Source organism: Balaenoptera physalus, assembly GCF_965194825.1.
Source record: "Balaenoptera physalus genome assembly, chromosome: 11".
NCBI classification, from domain to species: Eukaryota; Metazoa; Chordata; class Mammalia; order Artiodactyla; family Balaenopteridae; genus Balaenoptera; species Balaenoptera physalus.
In genome coordinates, this window is record NC_138896.1 from 66,968,763 (window position 1) to 66,981,332 (window position 12,570).

Consider the following 12,570-nt stretch of genomic DNA (forward strand, 5'->3'; position numbering starts at 1 on the left):
ACCAAAGACAACACGAAAAATCTCAAAATCAGCCAAAGGGAAAATACAGTTTACTTACAATGGAAGGACAAGCAGACTGACAACGCATTTCTCATTGGCAATTATAGAGGTCAGGAGACAATAGGACAATATCTTCAAAATGCTGTTGGGAGGGAAAAAAAAACCTGTCAAACTAAAACTCTATATTATTCTCCCAGTGGTTGCGTCTGTGCATCCTCTATTGACCTCCCCCACCTTCTTCAGAAATAGATACTGAGGGTAGGTGTCTGAAGCTGGGCAAATCCTAGAACCTCATGCCTTCTGGTCATATGATTGTTCCCTTCCTTTGTCCAGAGCCTTTTAGCTCTACCCCAGGATTGCAAATACCACTTGGCAAGGCAAAGTGCTTTGGTTAACCAAATATTTCATGTTCCTAAAGCCTGCCCCACCTCAGGGAGCTTTGTTCAATTTGCTTAGCCCTAGTGCATACATGGTTCTAGGTCCAGAGACGGGGACCAACATATCCTTTTCTCAGCCCAGTTTGGCTCCAGACCTTGTTCTATATCAATAAATAGACTGCCTAGACTCTATCTGATCACAGTAGTCATCACAGCGGTCAGGTTCCTAGAGTTCTAGATGACTAAAAAGTGGTAAGCTGACCTCTGTCAACTAGCCTCCTTTACAATAGCCTCTGAAAATTTATTTCCATCTAAGTGTGCTAAATCTTTTAGATTCAAAAAGTTTATCTTCTTTGGTCTGCACGGTAGCCCTGTGAGAAAGGGAAGGTGAGGTAGGCGTCATCCTTTCACTTTCACAAATAAAGAAATCACAACACAGATGGGTCAAATGACTTGACCAAAGTCATACAGCTAATGAGAAACAAAACCATGTCTGAGCCCAGTTTTTGTTATAATTGCCCTTTCCAGAATCCAGGGATTTTTGCCCATTTTCCTGAAACTTTCTTTGACCTACTACTTTCAATGCCAACAGTTGGAAAACTTATTAATTTACTATATTTGCTCTTATGTGAAGGTATTATATGTTTGCAGAATACCCAAGATGTAGACAGCAAGATAGGAAATATCAAGAAATTGAGTGTATGTTTAGAAATCAGCTAATTAATTTTTTAAAAATCAAGATGTATATTATACTGAGAGGTTAGCATATTCAAATGAAATCTTATTTTATAAATACTCATTGCAGATAAAGCTTAAATAGGAATACTCATAGAAATATTGCTCAGGGAAGAGGAAAAAAAGATTTGAAAAATCAAAGAATTTCAGTTCAATAGATTATTATTTTCTGAAAACTTAAGTAAAATCGAATACCTTGATCATGAGAGTTACTCTCTGGAATAGTGGCAAGGATCCTTGTGGGATCCTGACATTATATCATTATCTACTTCTAGATACTCTGACAAATGGAGGCAGAGGACCCTGCAACAGAGGAAGGACTCTGCCCATTTCTTTTTTCTGAGTGGATAACATGAGTTCACATTTGGTCTTTCCCTGGCATAGAGTCTGCAGCTGCAGCTCCTCAGATGAAATGCTTTATTCCTCACTAGGGCCAGGGTATGGAAAATAATCACATTTTTCTCTAAGACACAGATGTAATCCCTGAGTAAATGAGCTGGAGGATGAGAGCAGCCTGAAAGTTTTAGGAGGAAGTGTCTTACAGGAAGTCATACAGCATAGGGGACCTTTTGTGTACAAGCTGTTACTAAGCTCATCTTAAGAAAGACAATGACATACTTATTTTAATGATGATGCTTTTCTTACTATTATTATTACCTTTTAAAAAGGAATTGCAAACATGGCACATTTCTAGGTAGAGTCTGCTCACCACAGCAGAGTGGAAAGTAGACCACATCCACACTCTGCCAAGTCAATAGCATGGTGGAAATGAAGGTTTAAAAAGGGGCCAAAAGGAGATTCAAGGCCATGTTTTCAAAGCTGTTTCCATAAATCCCAGAAAATGACAGTTGTCCATATCATGTAATCGAGGGGAATGAGAAACAACACAGGGATATGAAACCATGGTCCTCGCCCTTTTGAGGACTGCATTCTAGGGGTAAAGACAGGGGATAAGTATACAAATAAGTACATGAGGTAAATACAAGTAGTGAAGAGAACTATGACTATGAGAATGAGTGTCATGTTTCCCTGTTTTACTGAGTGAGTACTTTGTACATGCCAGCTCTACGCTGCTTCCTTGCATGTTCTTCCTACTTAATTGTCCTTATCTATAAAATGAAGCCTAAAGAGCTTTCGTCACTTATCCAAGTTCACACAACCAGTAACACTCAGACAGGGGTTTGACCACAGGTGTGTTTGTTTTCAGCTCCCTCACTCTGAATCACTGCACACACCACCTTTCCTAACAATGGTAAAGTGATAGCTGCCATGGTCAACTCCCACCTCTGTGGAGAGTGTGAGAGGCGCCCTGATCTGTGCCCTTGGCCCAGACCCATCCCTACACCCTCCCACCCATGAGCCCATCAACCAATAAAGCAAGCGCTCGCCGACCCAGGCTGTGCTAAATGCCCCTGTGAGTCTAGGCATCCAGCCCCATATGGATGGAGGAGATGGTAGCGTACTCTTAGGTGTGCTCAGCTATCCTCTGGAATAGTTGTGTGACCTTGAGCACCTGAAGTTGTCATCTGGACCCTCTGCCTGATGGTTGGAATTCTCATTTCTGAGTCTTTACTTACATACTACTCAATAAATCTCTAAATAATTTTCTCTTCAATATATTTTCAATATTTACTCAGTCAGCAAATATTGACCTTGTTGGCCAGTGACACTGGTGATGAGCAGACTTGTCCATGAACTTGAGGACAGACCCTTTTGTTTTGATCTCTTAGATATAAATTAAAAAGTGCTTACTGCTCCAGGGTCCCATGTGAAAGGAGAGCTCCTAAAAAACTTGGGTGGAGAGCAAAGGTCAGGTAGTCCTCTAAAAATTTGAAATGGGGCCTTAGATTTTGAGACAAAATGAGTTCTCTATTTAGAAAGGGAAAATACACACACACACACACACACACACACACACACACACACACACCTGATTTTTCTCCCCTGTGTAAATAATGTCCTGGGTTAAACAATTTCATTGGCCTAATGAATTCCCTGTATGAGAAAGTCACCGTATAACCCTGTTCTAAATCAGTTATATCCCAGTAGGGGTTAGAATTGTTCAGAAAACAGAGCTGCCTTAAGAAGCAGCTTTATAAAGCTTTGTTGGGTGATACATGTACACTAAAGCTTTTCCATTTTCATAGCAACTGGAGTTTCACAAGTCGAAAGAGAGAGGAAATTGGAATGACATGCCAACCAAACCTTCATGCTGTTTGGGCAAGGAGCACCGCTGGGTTTACCCTGCCAGGAGCCCAGTACCTCCCATCTGCATATGATTGTGCGTACAGGGATGACAGGGAATCAGGGATGGAAGGAAGGGAGACAACCTCCCCCAGAGCACATGAAGCAGCAGAAGGAAAGAAGCCACAAAAAGGGAAGAATCTCTCTCTCTCTCTCTCACACACACACACACACACACACACACACACGTGTTTGGTGCTAAATACTCCCAGCTCTTCAGTAGGACTCCAGAGACTCTCTTATGAGGACTTCAAAAGCTCACTGAAGGGAAACTTACACCAGAAGAAAAGGGAAGGTATCACATGAGAAGCTGCATTCAAGTATTTGAGGACTTTTGGAGACTTGAGTCAATGAAAGTAGCAACAAATTAAAACTGTAGGTGAAAGCAAGTTACAGAGGTAGATTCAGCAATGACTCAACCATCCTAACTCAAGAGGACGCATCTGCATGATGTGATGGTACCTTTGCACCAGACCACTTGGGGAAGCAAAGAAAATTGGAATTGGAGAGGCCTGGAGCCAGAATGCACCTGGATGTGGGTCAGCACCCCTCTCAGGGTCATTCTTGGTCACCTGACCGTGGGGACCTGCATGAATCATAGTGGTGCTGGTTTGGATGGAATCTCAGTTACCAGCTAAGAACAAGATCTGGAGAAGGCAGCAAAGACAGTGTGAAACCCAGAGCAATAAAAATGCATAAAATTGTTAGTAGCTCTGCTAGAAATCTAAACACCAAGATCTTCTGTGAATTTAAGCTGTGGGAAAACAGATGAGTGAGGGAAAGAGATGGAAGGAAGACAGGAGCTAGAAGGAGAGGAAGGGGTAGCAGTTTGACGGGGGCAGAGTGGTCCCCTTCTGCCCCTAGCTTTTTCTGTGTTCCCAGCCCTACCCACTAGGATGGGTGAGCGAATCATTTAAGATCTCAAGTCTCGGGAAGAAGCTGTGGCTTAGAAAAATAATGGAGTTGAAGTTCTCAATAAATACGCTAGGCAGCTAAAACCATTTAATCATGATCTTTGCATCAGAGGAGGAAAATCATAGGGAATGAAATGAGCAGGATCATTTTAAAAATAGAGATTTGGTTGGCAGATTACCACAGTAAGAAGACGAAAAGTCAGGAAAGTCAAATGCGACCAAAATCCACATTAACAAAAGTTGAAGAAAACAGACACCATTTACATTCCAAGCCAAATAATGAGGTGTCAGCAAGGCATCAGCTGGAAGAAAAAAGTTGGAAAATGATTCTTTTTTTTCACTGCTTGCAGCCAAAGCTCTAGTTGAAAATAAATGCAAAATCTTGCAGCTGGCAATAGAGATCATTAAGGATCTCTTCTGTTAAGGGGTCTGACTCAGAAAACTTATAAGCCAGAGAGAAAGAACAGAAGCTGTCAGCTGCAGAAGGGGATATTCACAGAGAATTCAAGAAACAGAAGATAAATTATAGTGAAGATAGATTATGTAAAAATCTGTTGGATCACCTTGTGGGGAAAAAAAGCCCAAGACACCAGGTTTTTTCTTTTTGATGCATCAAGATTTCTTCCTGGAGAGAAGAGAGATGCTGCCTTCCAGAGACAGAAATTGCAGATAGCAATCCCAAAGATTGGTGTACTTCAGAGATCTCAGAAATAAACCAAATCCAGGAAGATCACGAAGTAAATCCCATCAGTGAGAGGTCCTGGGAGACAGGCTGGCTCCCTGAGCACACTCCCTTGGAATACTGGGGCCCTTGACCCCACTGTGCCCTTCACCTCCTTCTTGCTATGGAAGAGGCATGCCTACAAGTGAATGCGTTGTGAATAGGCTGCCACCTGGGTAGAGGGACATATGAGGTGTCAGGAAAAACTTTACCCTCTGATCTGCAAGCATGACTTGATGAAAAACTGCCAAAATGTCTACTGAATCCCACGCCCTCTGAATGACAAACTACCCAACCTTCCCTGATGGTGGACACAATCAAGATATCTCCACTTCATCATTCATCAAACAGACTTGCCTGGAGGTCAACACAGGGCTGTACATGGATCACCACCTGGACCAAAGGACTATTTTCAGGATCTGATCAAATATCTGCCTCTAATATTGGCCTGGTGTGGTTTCATTAACAAAGAATGGCTCTAAGAGCTCTTACTTTCTCCAGGGAGCGCTGGCTTAGCTAATGCTGATGCCACTAACTTCCTATCTTTATCAGGAACATCTGTCATAAATATAAACCACATAAACCACTAACACTGCCATCAGCCACCTTCTCAAACATGGACCCACACATTCCCAACCTTTCTTCCTGGTGAGCTTACAGCTCCTTGCTAAAGAAAACTTTAGAAACATAGATCCTCTTGCCCTAAGAAAGTACCTTCTTTCTTGACCCTAATTACTTGAGATTATCTACCTTTCTCTCTCTACAAAATACATACAACCTTTGGGTTCTAGAGAGGAGCTTCTCCAGATATCACTACCTGCTCCCCCAGGCTTACAGCCTCAGGTTATGAATGGACACTTGGGATAGTTCAGGTGCTTCAAAATCCAATGTGAATGTTACTTTGGTAATTAGGTTAACGCTCTTAGATATTAGTTTTGTTGTTAAGAGATCTTTTTGAACAAAATGACTCAAATCTGATAGGTATTTGATTTACTATAAAGTATGACCACCACTTGAGCTGATGCCTCTCACTTTCTCCACTCTCCTCAAACCTGTTTTATGTACTAACGTAGTTTATACAGTTAATGTAGCTTGCACAACAGATGGGGTTTAATATAATATATGCTGAATATAACACTTTTTCATAAATTTGCTTAAAAGGAAAAGTGTAGGAATAATTATCATGACTGTTTGCTAATCTATGTTCTTTTGCGCATCCATACTTTGCATAAACCTTGATCAAAAGTCAAAACACTCACCTTGGTGGTAGGTGAACTGTTGCCTAAGAGGAAGTAAGTAGTCACTGAAATACCCATCAACTAAACCCAAACCTGCAATGTGATGCCAAAGAATACACTCTTCAAGAAATCACTTAGAAAATTACTAACATAAGTATTCTATCCATGTTTGGGCATTCCCTGGTGGTCCAGTGGTTAGGACTTCGCACTTTCACTGCCAGGACCCGGGTTCAATCCCCTGGTCAGGGAACTGAGATCCCATAAGCCGCATGACACGCCCCCCAAAAAATTTTTGCTCTCAGCCGTGAAAGTGGATTTTGTTGGACTCTTTTACCCCAGTGAGACCCTTTATCTATATAAAATTAGAAGTCAACATAGACCCTGAAAGCTGCCTTAGTTGACATGGAGGTAGCCTGGTCCCCTGTCAGCTCCACATGCGTCTCATCTCATAAGCTGGCATCTTCGAGTGCCCCAGGGCTCCACCAAGCTCAGTTTGGCAACTTCTAGGTAACAACACAATAGCAATAAGGTCAAGGTCATGGTTTCAATGGCCACGGAGGCCATAACCAACTTCTCCCATTTACAAACATAAAACACTATGTGGTATGGGATAGATAACAGTTGATACTCAATAGAAAGAAATTTTTATCAGTATTCTTAACCAGCATTCTTGCAAGTGTGTACCTGTGTTACAAATAAGAAGAGTGAGTATGCAAAATCCCTCCAAATTGCAAATATACACCCTACTATTGGGTCAACAACATCATCTTTGTCTGTTCAAAACACTTCATTTTATTTCAGCAGAGATAGTAAGTACCTGTTAGTGATGTTATTAATGGGGCCGAGACATGTGCTATGGAGTCAGGCAAGACGCTCTCCTGGGAGAATGAGTTTTCACATTTCTCTGGTGTGAGAACGAACAGCAGCCCAGATGGACGCTCAGCAAATTACTGTCTCACAGCACAGCCCCATCTCGCTGTGATCTGTCAGCATTTTTGCAGCTTCCCACAGTGAAAGCTTCCTCATGATTCTGTATTCCTTGGGAAGATTAGACTCTGCCTTTTTTTTCTCCAACTCTTACATCTTCCATCTGAGACCATGTGGGTCTCAGATTTAGATCTTAGATTTACATTTAAATGTGAAGTTGTAGGCAACGACTTAGTGGCACAATATTGCCTTGAGCTGTAAATTATTTAATTAATGAAAGTCATCTGGAGACAGGTTTTTTTAAGAAGATTTCAAAGACCTTAGATAAATTGGTTTCTTTATAACCCTCTCCACCGTCCTCATATCTCTGACCCCTGCCGCACCGCCACCACCGCCACTCCCATTTGTGAACAGGCCACTTCACCTCCTACTTTAAAAGAAAATCAAAGCCACAGGCAGGAACTGCCTCAAGCTCCTGCAAACCCACAAGAATCTGTGCTCTCCTTTCCTCCTTCCCTTTTTTCCAATGAGAAGGAACCCCTGCTCCATGCCTGATCTCCTTACCTGTGTCCCAGATCCCTCCCGCCAACCTCCTCAGTCCCTGACTCCATCATTTATCTCCTCCTCCTCCTCTTACACCCACTCCACTGCCTCTTTCCCAGTAGCATTCAAAAGGCCCAAGTTTCAACTGGGTTCATGGAGCACTCCAGCTATTGCCCCATCCTCTGCCTCCCTTCATGGTCGAGCTTAGTTGAGGGAGTTGCATCTACCTTCACAAATTCCTCTCCTCACCTCCCATTGACTCCCACGGAGGATGCCCTACAAGGTCACCCTTCAAGGTCGTTGCCCTATGAGATTCCTTGTTGCTAAACACAATAGACACCTTTGACTTCTCAAAAGTATCTAAACTTTTGGAAAATTATTCCTATTTAAAAAATAACAAACAAACATCCATTCAGTCAACAAGCATTTATTGAGTTCTGACTAGTGCTGGGAGCTTAGAATGTGGCAGTAAACAGGTGTTGGCAACTGTGGAGTTTACATTAGGAGGAGATGGGGACCCAAGCCATAAACAATTAAACATATGAACAAGATAATTCCATAAGGTGATAAGTGCTAGAGTGATGGGATAGAGAGTAACTATGGAAACCACATTGAGTTCCAAAGGAAGCCTCTCTGAAATGATATTTGAGCTGAAGTCACGAGTACAGAGATCTTGGGCCAGAACGTCACAGGCAGAATAAACAGCAAGAACGGAGCCCTGAGGTTGGCACAAGCACTGAATAGATATGACAACATATTGTTTACACGTACAAAAGGAGAGACCAGAAAGAGGCAAGAGAGTGTGCTCTTGCTGGGTAGGGAAAGGGCTTCTGAGCCACAAGTGAAGTGGACCAAGTCTGGAAGAACAATGAGCTTTGTACCCTTTTGGGTTGGGGCCTGGCTCCACCTCCCCTCCACAGGCCTCCTGAGTAGAAGTGTTGGAGGAGTGGAGGAGGGTCTGTTGCCCGCCTCCTCCACCCTTCAATCCCAACTTTAGAAGCCAATAAGCAAATCAGCCAGCTTAAAACAAGCTGGAAGAGCTTCTGGAATGGACCCCGCTGGAGCCTGAAGAGAGATGGATCCCCTCACCCCTTTCCTTCGATCCCTCACCTCTGAGCTGGGTAGAGAAAGTAGCCCAAGAGGGGCTCCTACAAGGCCACTGCTGGCTACACAGTGGAACCCAAAGTCAAGGTCAGCCCCTGAAAGGAGTGTGTTAGAGTTCAGTCTTCTCGTGATCAGCTTCAGTGGTCAGGGTCCTGGACTTGGAGGGGCTCTCCAGTATTTGTGCCTGGGAGACAAAATGAGCCCAAAGATATTCTCCCAAAGCCAAGTTCCCAAACACACACACACACACACACACACACACACACACACACACACACACACACACACACACCAATCCACAGGAACACAGGTGATCTAAGGGTCCTCTGTCTAACCTGGGGGCAATGACCCCCAGCATGTGTGTGTGTATAGGGGGTGTGGTAGAACCAAAGTGGAGTGGAGGTTTAGTTCCTGTGGCCCTGATCGAGAGCCCATACTCAAGATCAAAGTCCTTTTCCAGAGCCTGGGGCTGTAGATAGTGGGAGCAAATCAAAAAGAAGAGATGAGAAGTCAACCCCCAACCCTGGTCCATTATAATTGGCTTCAGACCCCCACCCCCCGCACCACAGAATGTCCTCAGACACAGGGAGGGAAGTCTTGGACTGCTTAACTGGCCTAACTCGCCCCTTCCTTGACCTAGTTATCCTCTCCCCAAGGCCAAGTTCCTCTCCTAGTTTTCCTGATTCCTCTACAGTATGTAAAGGGGCTGAGCCAGGGAGAGTGGGGAGGGGGAGGGGAACCAGGCCTCAGCCCTTCTCAGGAATTTGGGGCTCTATGGCCTGAAAACAGCAACTCTCAGAGCACCCCTCTGGTTCTCTGTAAGTGCTCTGGGGCCATTGCCTGTGTCTTGAGGTGGGGAGGGTGGGACGCAGGGGCCATCTTAGCAGCCTCGTCTCCAGGAGCCCTCGGGAGAGGGGAAGTGGGCAGGGCATTGTGCGTGAGCCCAGATTACTCACCCAGGGTTACACATTTTGCAAAGCAATTAGTTCTGGAGTTGAGACTGTCCAGATGGGTTGGTAAGAGGGTTTGCTCTCACCAGGGTGAGGATCAGGAGGAGACATTCACAAGTCCCTGTGTGAGGCTGGAGACAGGGGCCTAGGGAGTGGGAGAGAACTCCTTCCTCATGACTTTCCTCTCAGCTCCTGACACAGCACATCGACTGCCTCTGACATGTGGAGTTAGACAGCTCGTACCCTCCCTGGGAATCTCCTTGCATCTCTGGACCATTTGGTAGCCTAATATCTTATTACAAAAGAACTTGGATCTTCCCCAAAGCCAGCTGTGCCTCAGACTGTGAGCTAGTACAGAGGACTGATTAAGGAGGTCAAATGGAAACCAAAGGACACAGGTGGAGAGAGGAACCCAGGTAGAGGATTAATTACAAAGAAAGAGGTCAAAGATTAAAAGTCAGACTAGGCAACAGGATGCCGGGACGGAGGGGACTAGAGGTTGGAAGACAACACATGGGCTGGCACTGGGGCCATCCTGAGCCAAAGATCCTGGAGACCTGTGCACATCCTGGGGGAGAAAGGTCTGTAGCTGAGACCAGAAGAGCTCTGGAGCCTGAGGGCTGCTGCTGGGACCCACTGCCTGGAGTACAACACACAGAGGTGTCCCCTCTCACCTCCAGGCAGGCTGCCCGGTGGCCCCCGCGCCATGGGGACTGTGGGCATCGGCTGTGGCCGCATCAGCAGGTGTCTGCCCCTGCATCATATTCAAAGCCAGATAAACTGTCCCAGGGCACGTGGGTCGAGAAGCAGTGAGTCCGGGAGCTGAGGCCGTCCATTCACTTGAAACTCCTCCATCACTTCTTCCGAGGAGTCGGTTTGGTCTTCCTTTTCAATCTGGTTTACAAAGAGAAACATAAAAATCCACAGCGTTACTAAGTGATGTGCTCTTTCTCCATGCTCAGTTAATAGAATTATAAATTTATAGACTACCTATGTGGTTATTACTCTTCTGCTAAACTCAGCCTTAAAATCTCAATTCTGGAAATTTCTCAATTCTGGAAATATCTGGCCAAAATAATATAATTTTTTTTCCTGGCCTGAGCCTAGGAATGATATTCTTTAAAATATCTTCTGTTTTTATGTACAGTAATTATTGCTTTTGTTTCCTTCTTTTCTTTCTTTCTTTCTTTCTTTCTTTTTTTTTAATATATTTTGGCTGCACCGCACAGCATATGGGATCTTAGTTCCCCAACCAAGGATCGAGTCTGTGCCCCTTGCTGTGGAAGCGCAAGTCTTAACCACTGGACCACCAGGGAAGCCACTCTAACTCCTTTTAATGATTCAAAAAGCCAATTTGGCGAGGACTTAATCTTGTTAAAATATTTTTCTAAAAAGAAAATGTTCTAAGTGAAATAGCAGTTTAAACCATATACAAAAACTAGGCATACAGATCAGAAAGGAAAAAATAAAACTGTCTCTATTTACAGACAACATGATTGTCAGTGTAGAAAATCCCAGAGTCTACCCCCCCAAAAAAACTAGAATAAGTGAGTTTAGCAAGGTCACAGGATACATGATCAATATGTTTTTATATATTGGCAATGAACAACTGAAATTGAAAAAGTACTATTTTTAATAGTACCTAAAAGCATGAAATGCTTAAGTATAAAGCAAACAAAATATGTATGAGATCTGTATGCTGAAAACTACAAAACAAAAAGGACCTAAATGAATGGGGAGATATACCATGTACAGTTCTCCCCAAGCTGACTTATAAACTTGACATAATCCCATTCAATCCCACCAGGATATATTGTCGAAATTCACACACTGACACTAAAATTTCTGTGGAAAAGTGGAGGAACTAGAATAGCCAAAGACAATTTCAAAAATAAAAAACCATGTTGGAGAATTTACACTAAACTGATTTTAACACTTACTGTAAGGCTATAGTAATCAAGTTGATGAAAGAAAAGATATGTAAATTAGTGAAACAGAATAGAAAGTCCAGAAATAAACTCACACATTATGGTCAACTGATTTTTGACAAAATTGCAAAAGTAATTCAGTGGACAATCTTTTCAACAAGTTGTGCTGGAACTATTGGATATCCATATGCAAAAAAAAAAAAATGGAACCTCAATCCATATCTCACACCATTTACCAAAAAATTAACTCAAAATAGATAATAACATAAATGTGAAACTTAAAATTTTAAATTTCCAGGAGAAAATCTTTGTGATCTTAGGTTAGGCAAAGAACTCTTCCATACAATCCAAAAAGCACACATACAATACAAAAAACATGATATATAAAAGAAAAAACTGATAAATTGAACTTTGCCAAAGTTTAAAACTTTGGTTCTTCACAAGACACTATTAAGAAAATGATAAAGCAAACCACAGGCTGGGAGAAAATACTTGCAAAACATGTATTTGATAAAGGACATATCCAGATAATATATTTTTAAACTCTCAAAACACAATAATAATTAAATAACCCACTTTTTTAAGTAGGCAAAAGATTGAGCACACACTTCACCAATAAATGTCTTTGGTGGATGATATATAAGCTCATTAAAAGAACATCATTAGTCAATAGAAAAAAACAAAATTAAAACTACAGTGAGGTACCACAACATACAATATTAGAAAGGGTAAAATTTTTAAAGCTGACAGTACCAAATGCTGACAAGAATTCAGAGCATCCCACTTTGCTAGTAGGAATACAACCACTTTGCTAGTAGTGCAACCACTTTGGAAAACAATTTAGCAGTTTTATATTTATTTAAACATACACCTACCATATGTCCCAGCA

At 42.6% G+C, this 12,570-nt stretch overlaps 1 protein-coding gene and 1 long non-coding RNA gene across 9 annotated transcripts in view; one reads left to right on the top strand and one right to left on the bottom strand.

The window, feature by feature from the left end:
* Nucleotides 1-12,570, top strand: part of LOC309637797 — a 555,044-nt gene that overhangs the window by 496,943 nt on the left and 45,531 nt on the right. The gene's annotated exons all lie outside the window — the stretch shown is intronic.
* Nucleotides 1-12,570, bottom strand: part of MOBP (myelin associated oligodendrocyte basic protein) — a 48,459-nt gene that overhangs the window by 8,769 nt on the left and 27,120 nt on the right. For both annotated transcript variants that reach the window (XM_082413001.1, XM_082413000.1), the window contains 2 exons: nt 10,428-10,647; nt 59-142 (listed from right to left, as the gene is read on the bottom strand). In XM_082413001.1, coding sequence (XP_082269127.1) covers nt 10,608-10,647 — 40 coding nt within the window. In that variant the 3' untranslated portion in view covers nt 59-142; nt 10,428-10,607. The remainder of the gene's footprint in view (nt 1-58; nt 143-10,427; nt 10,648-12,570) is intronic.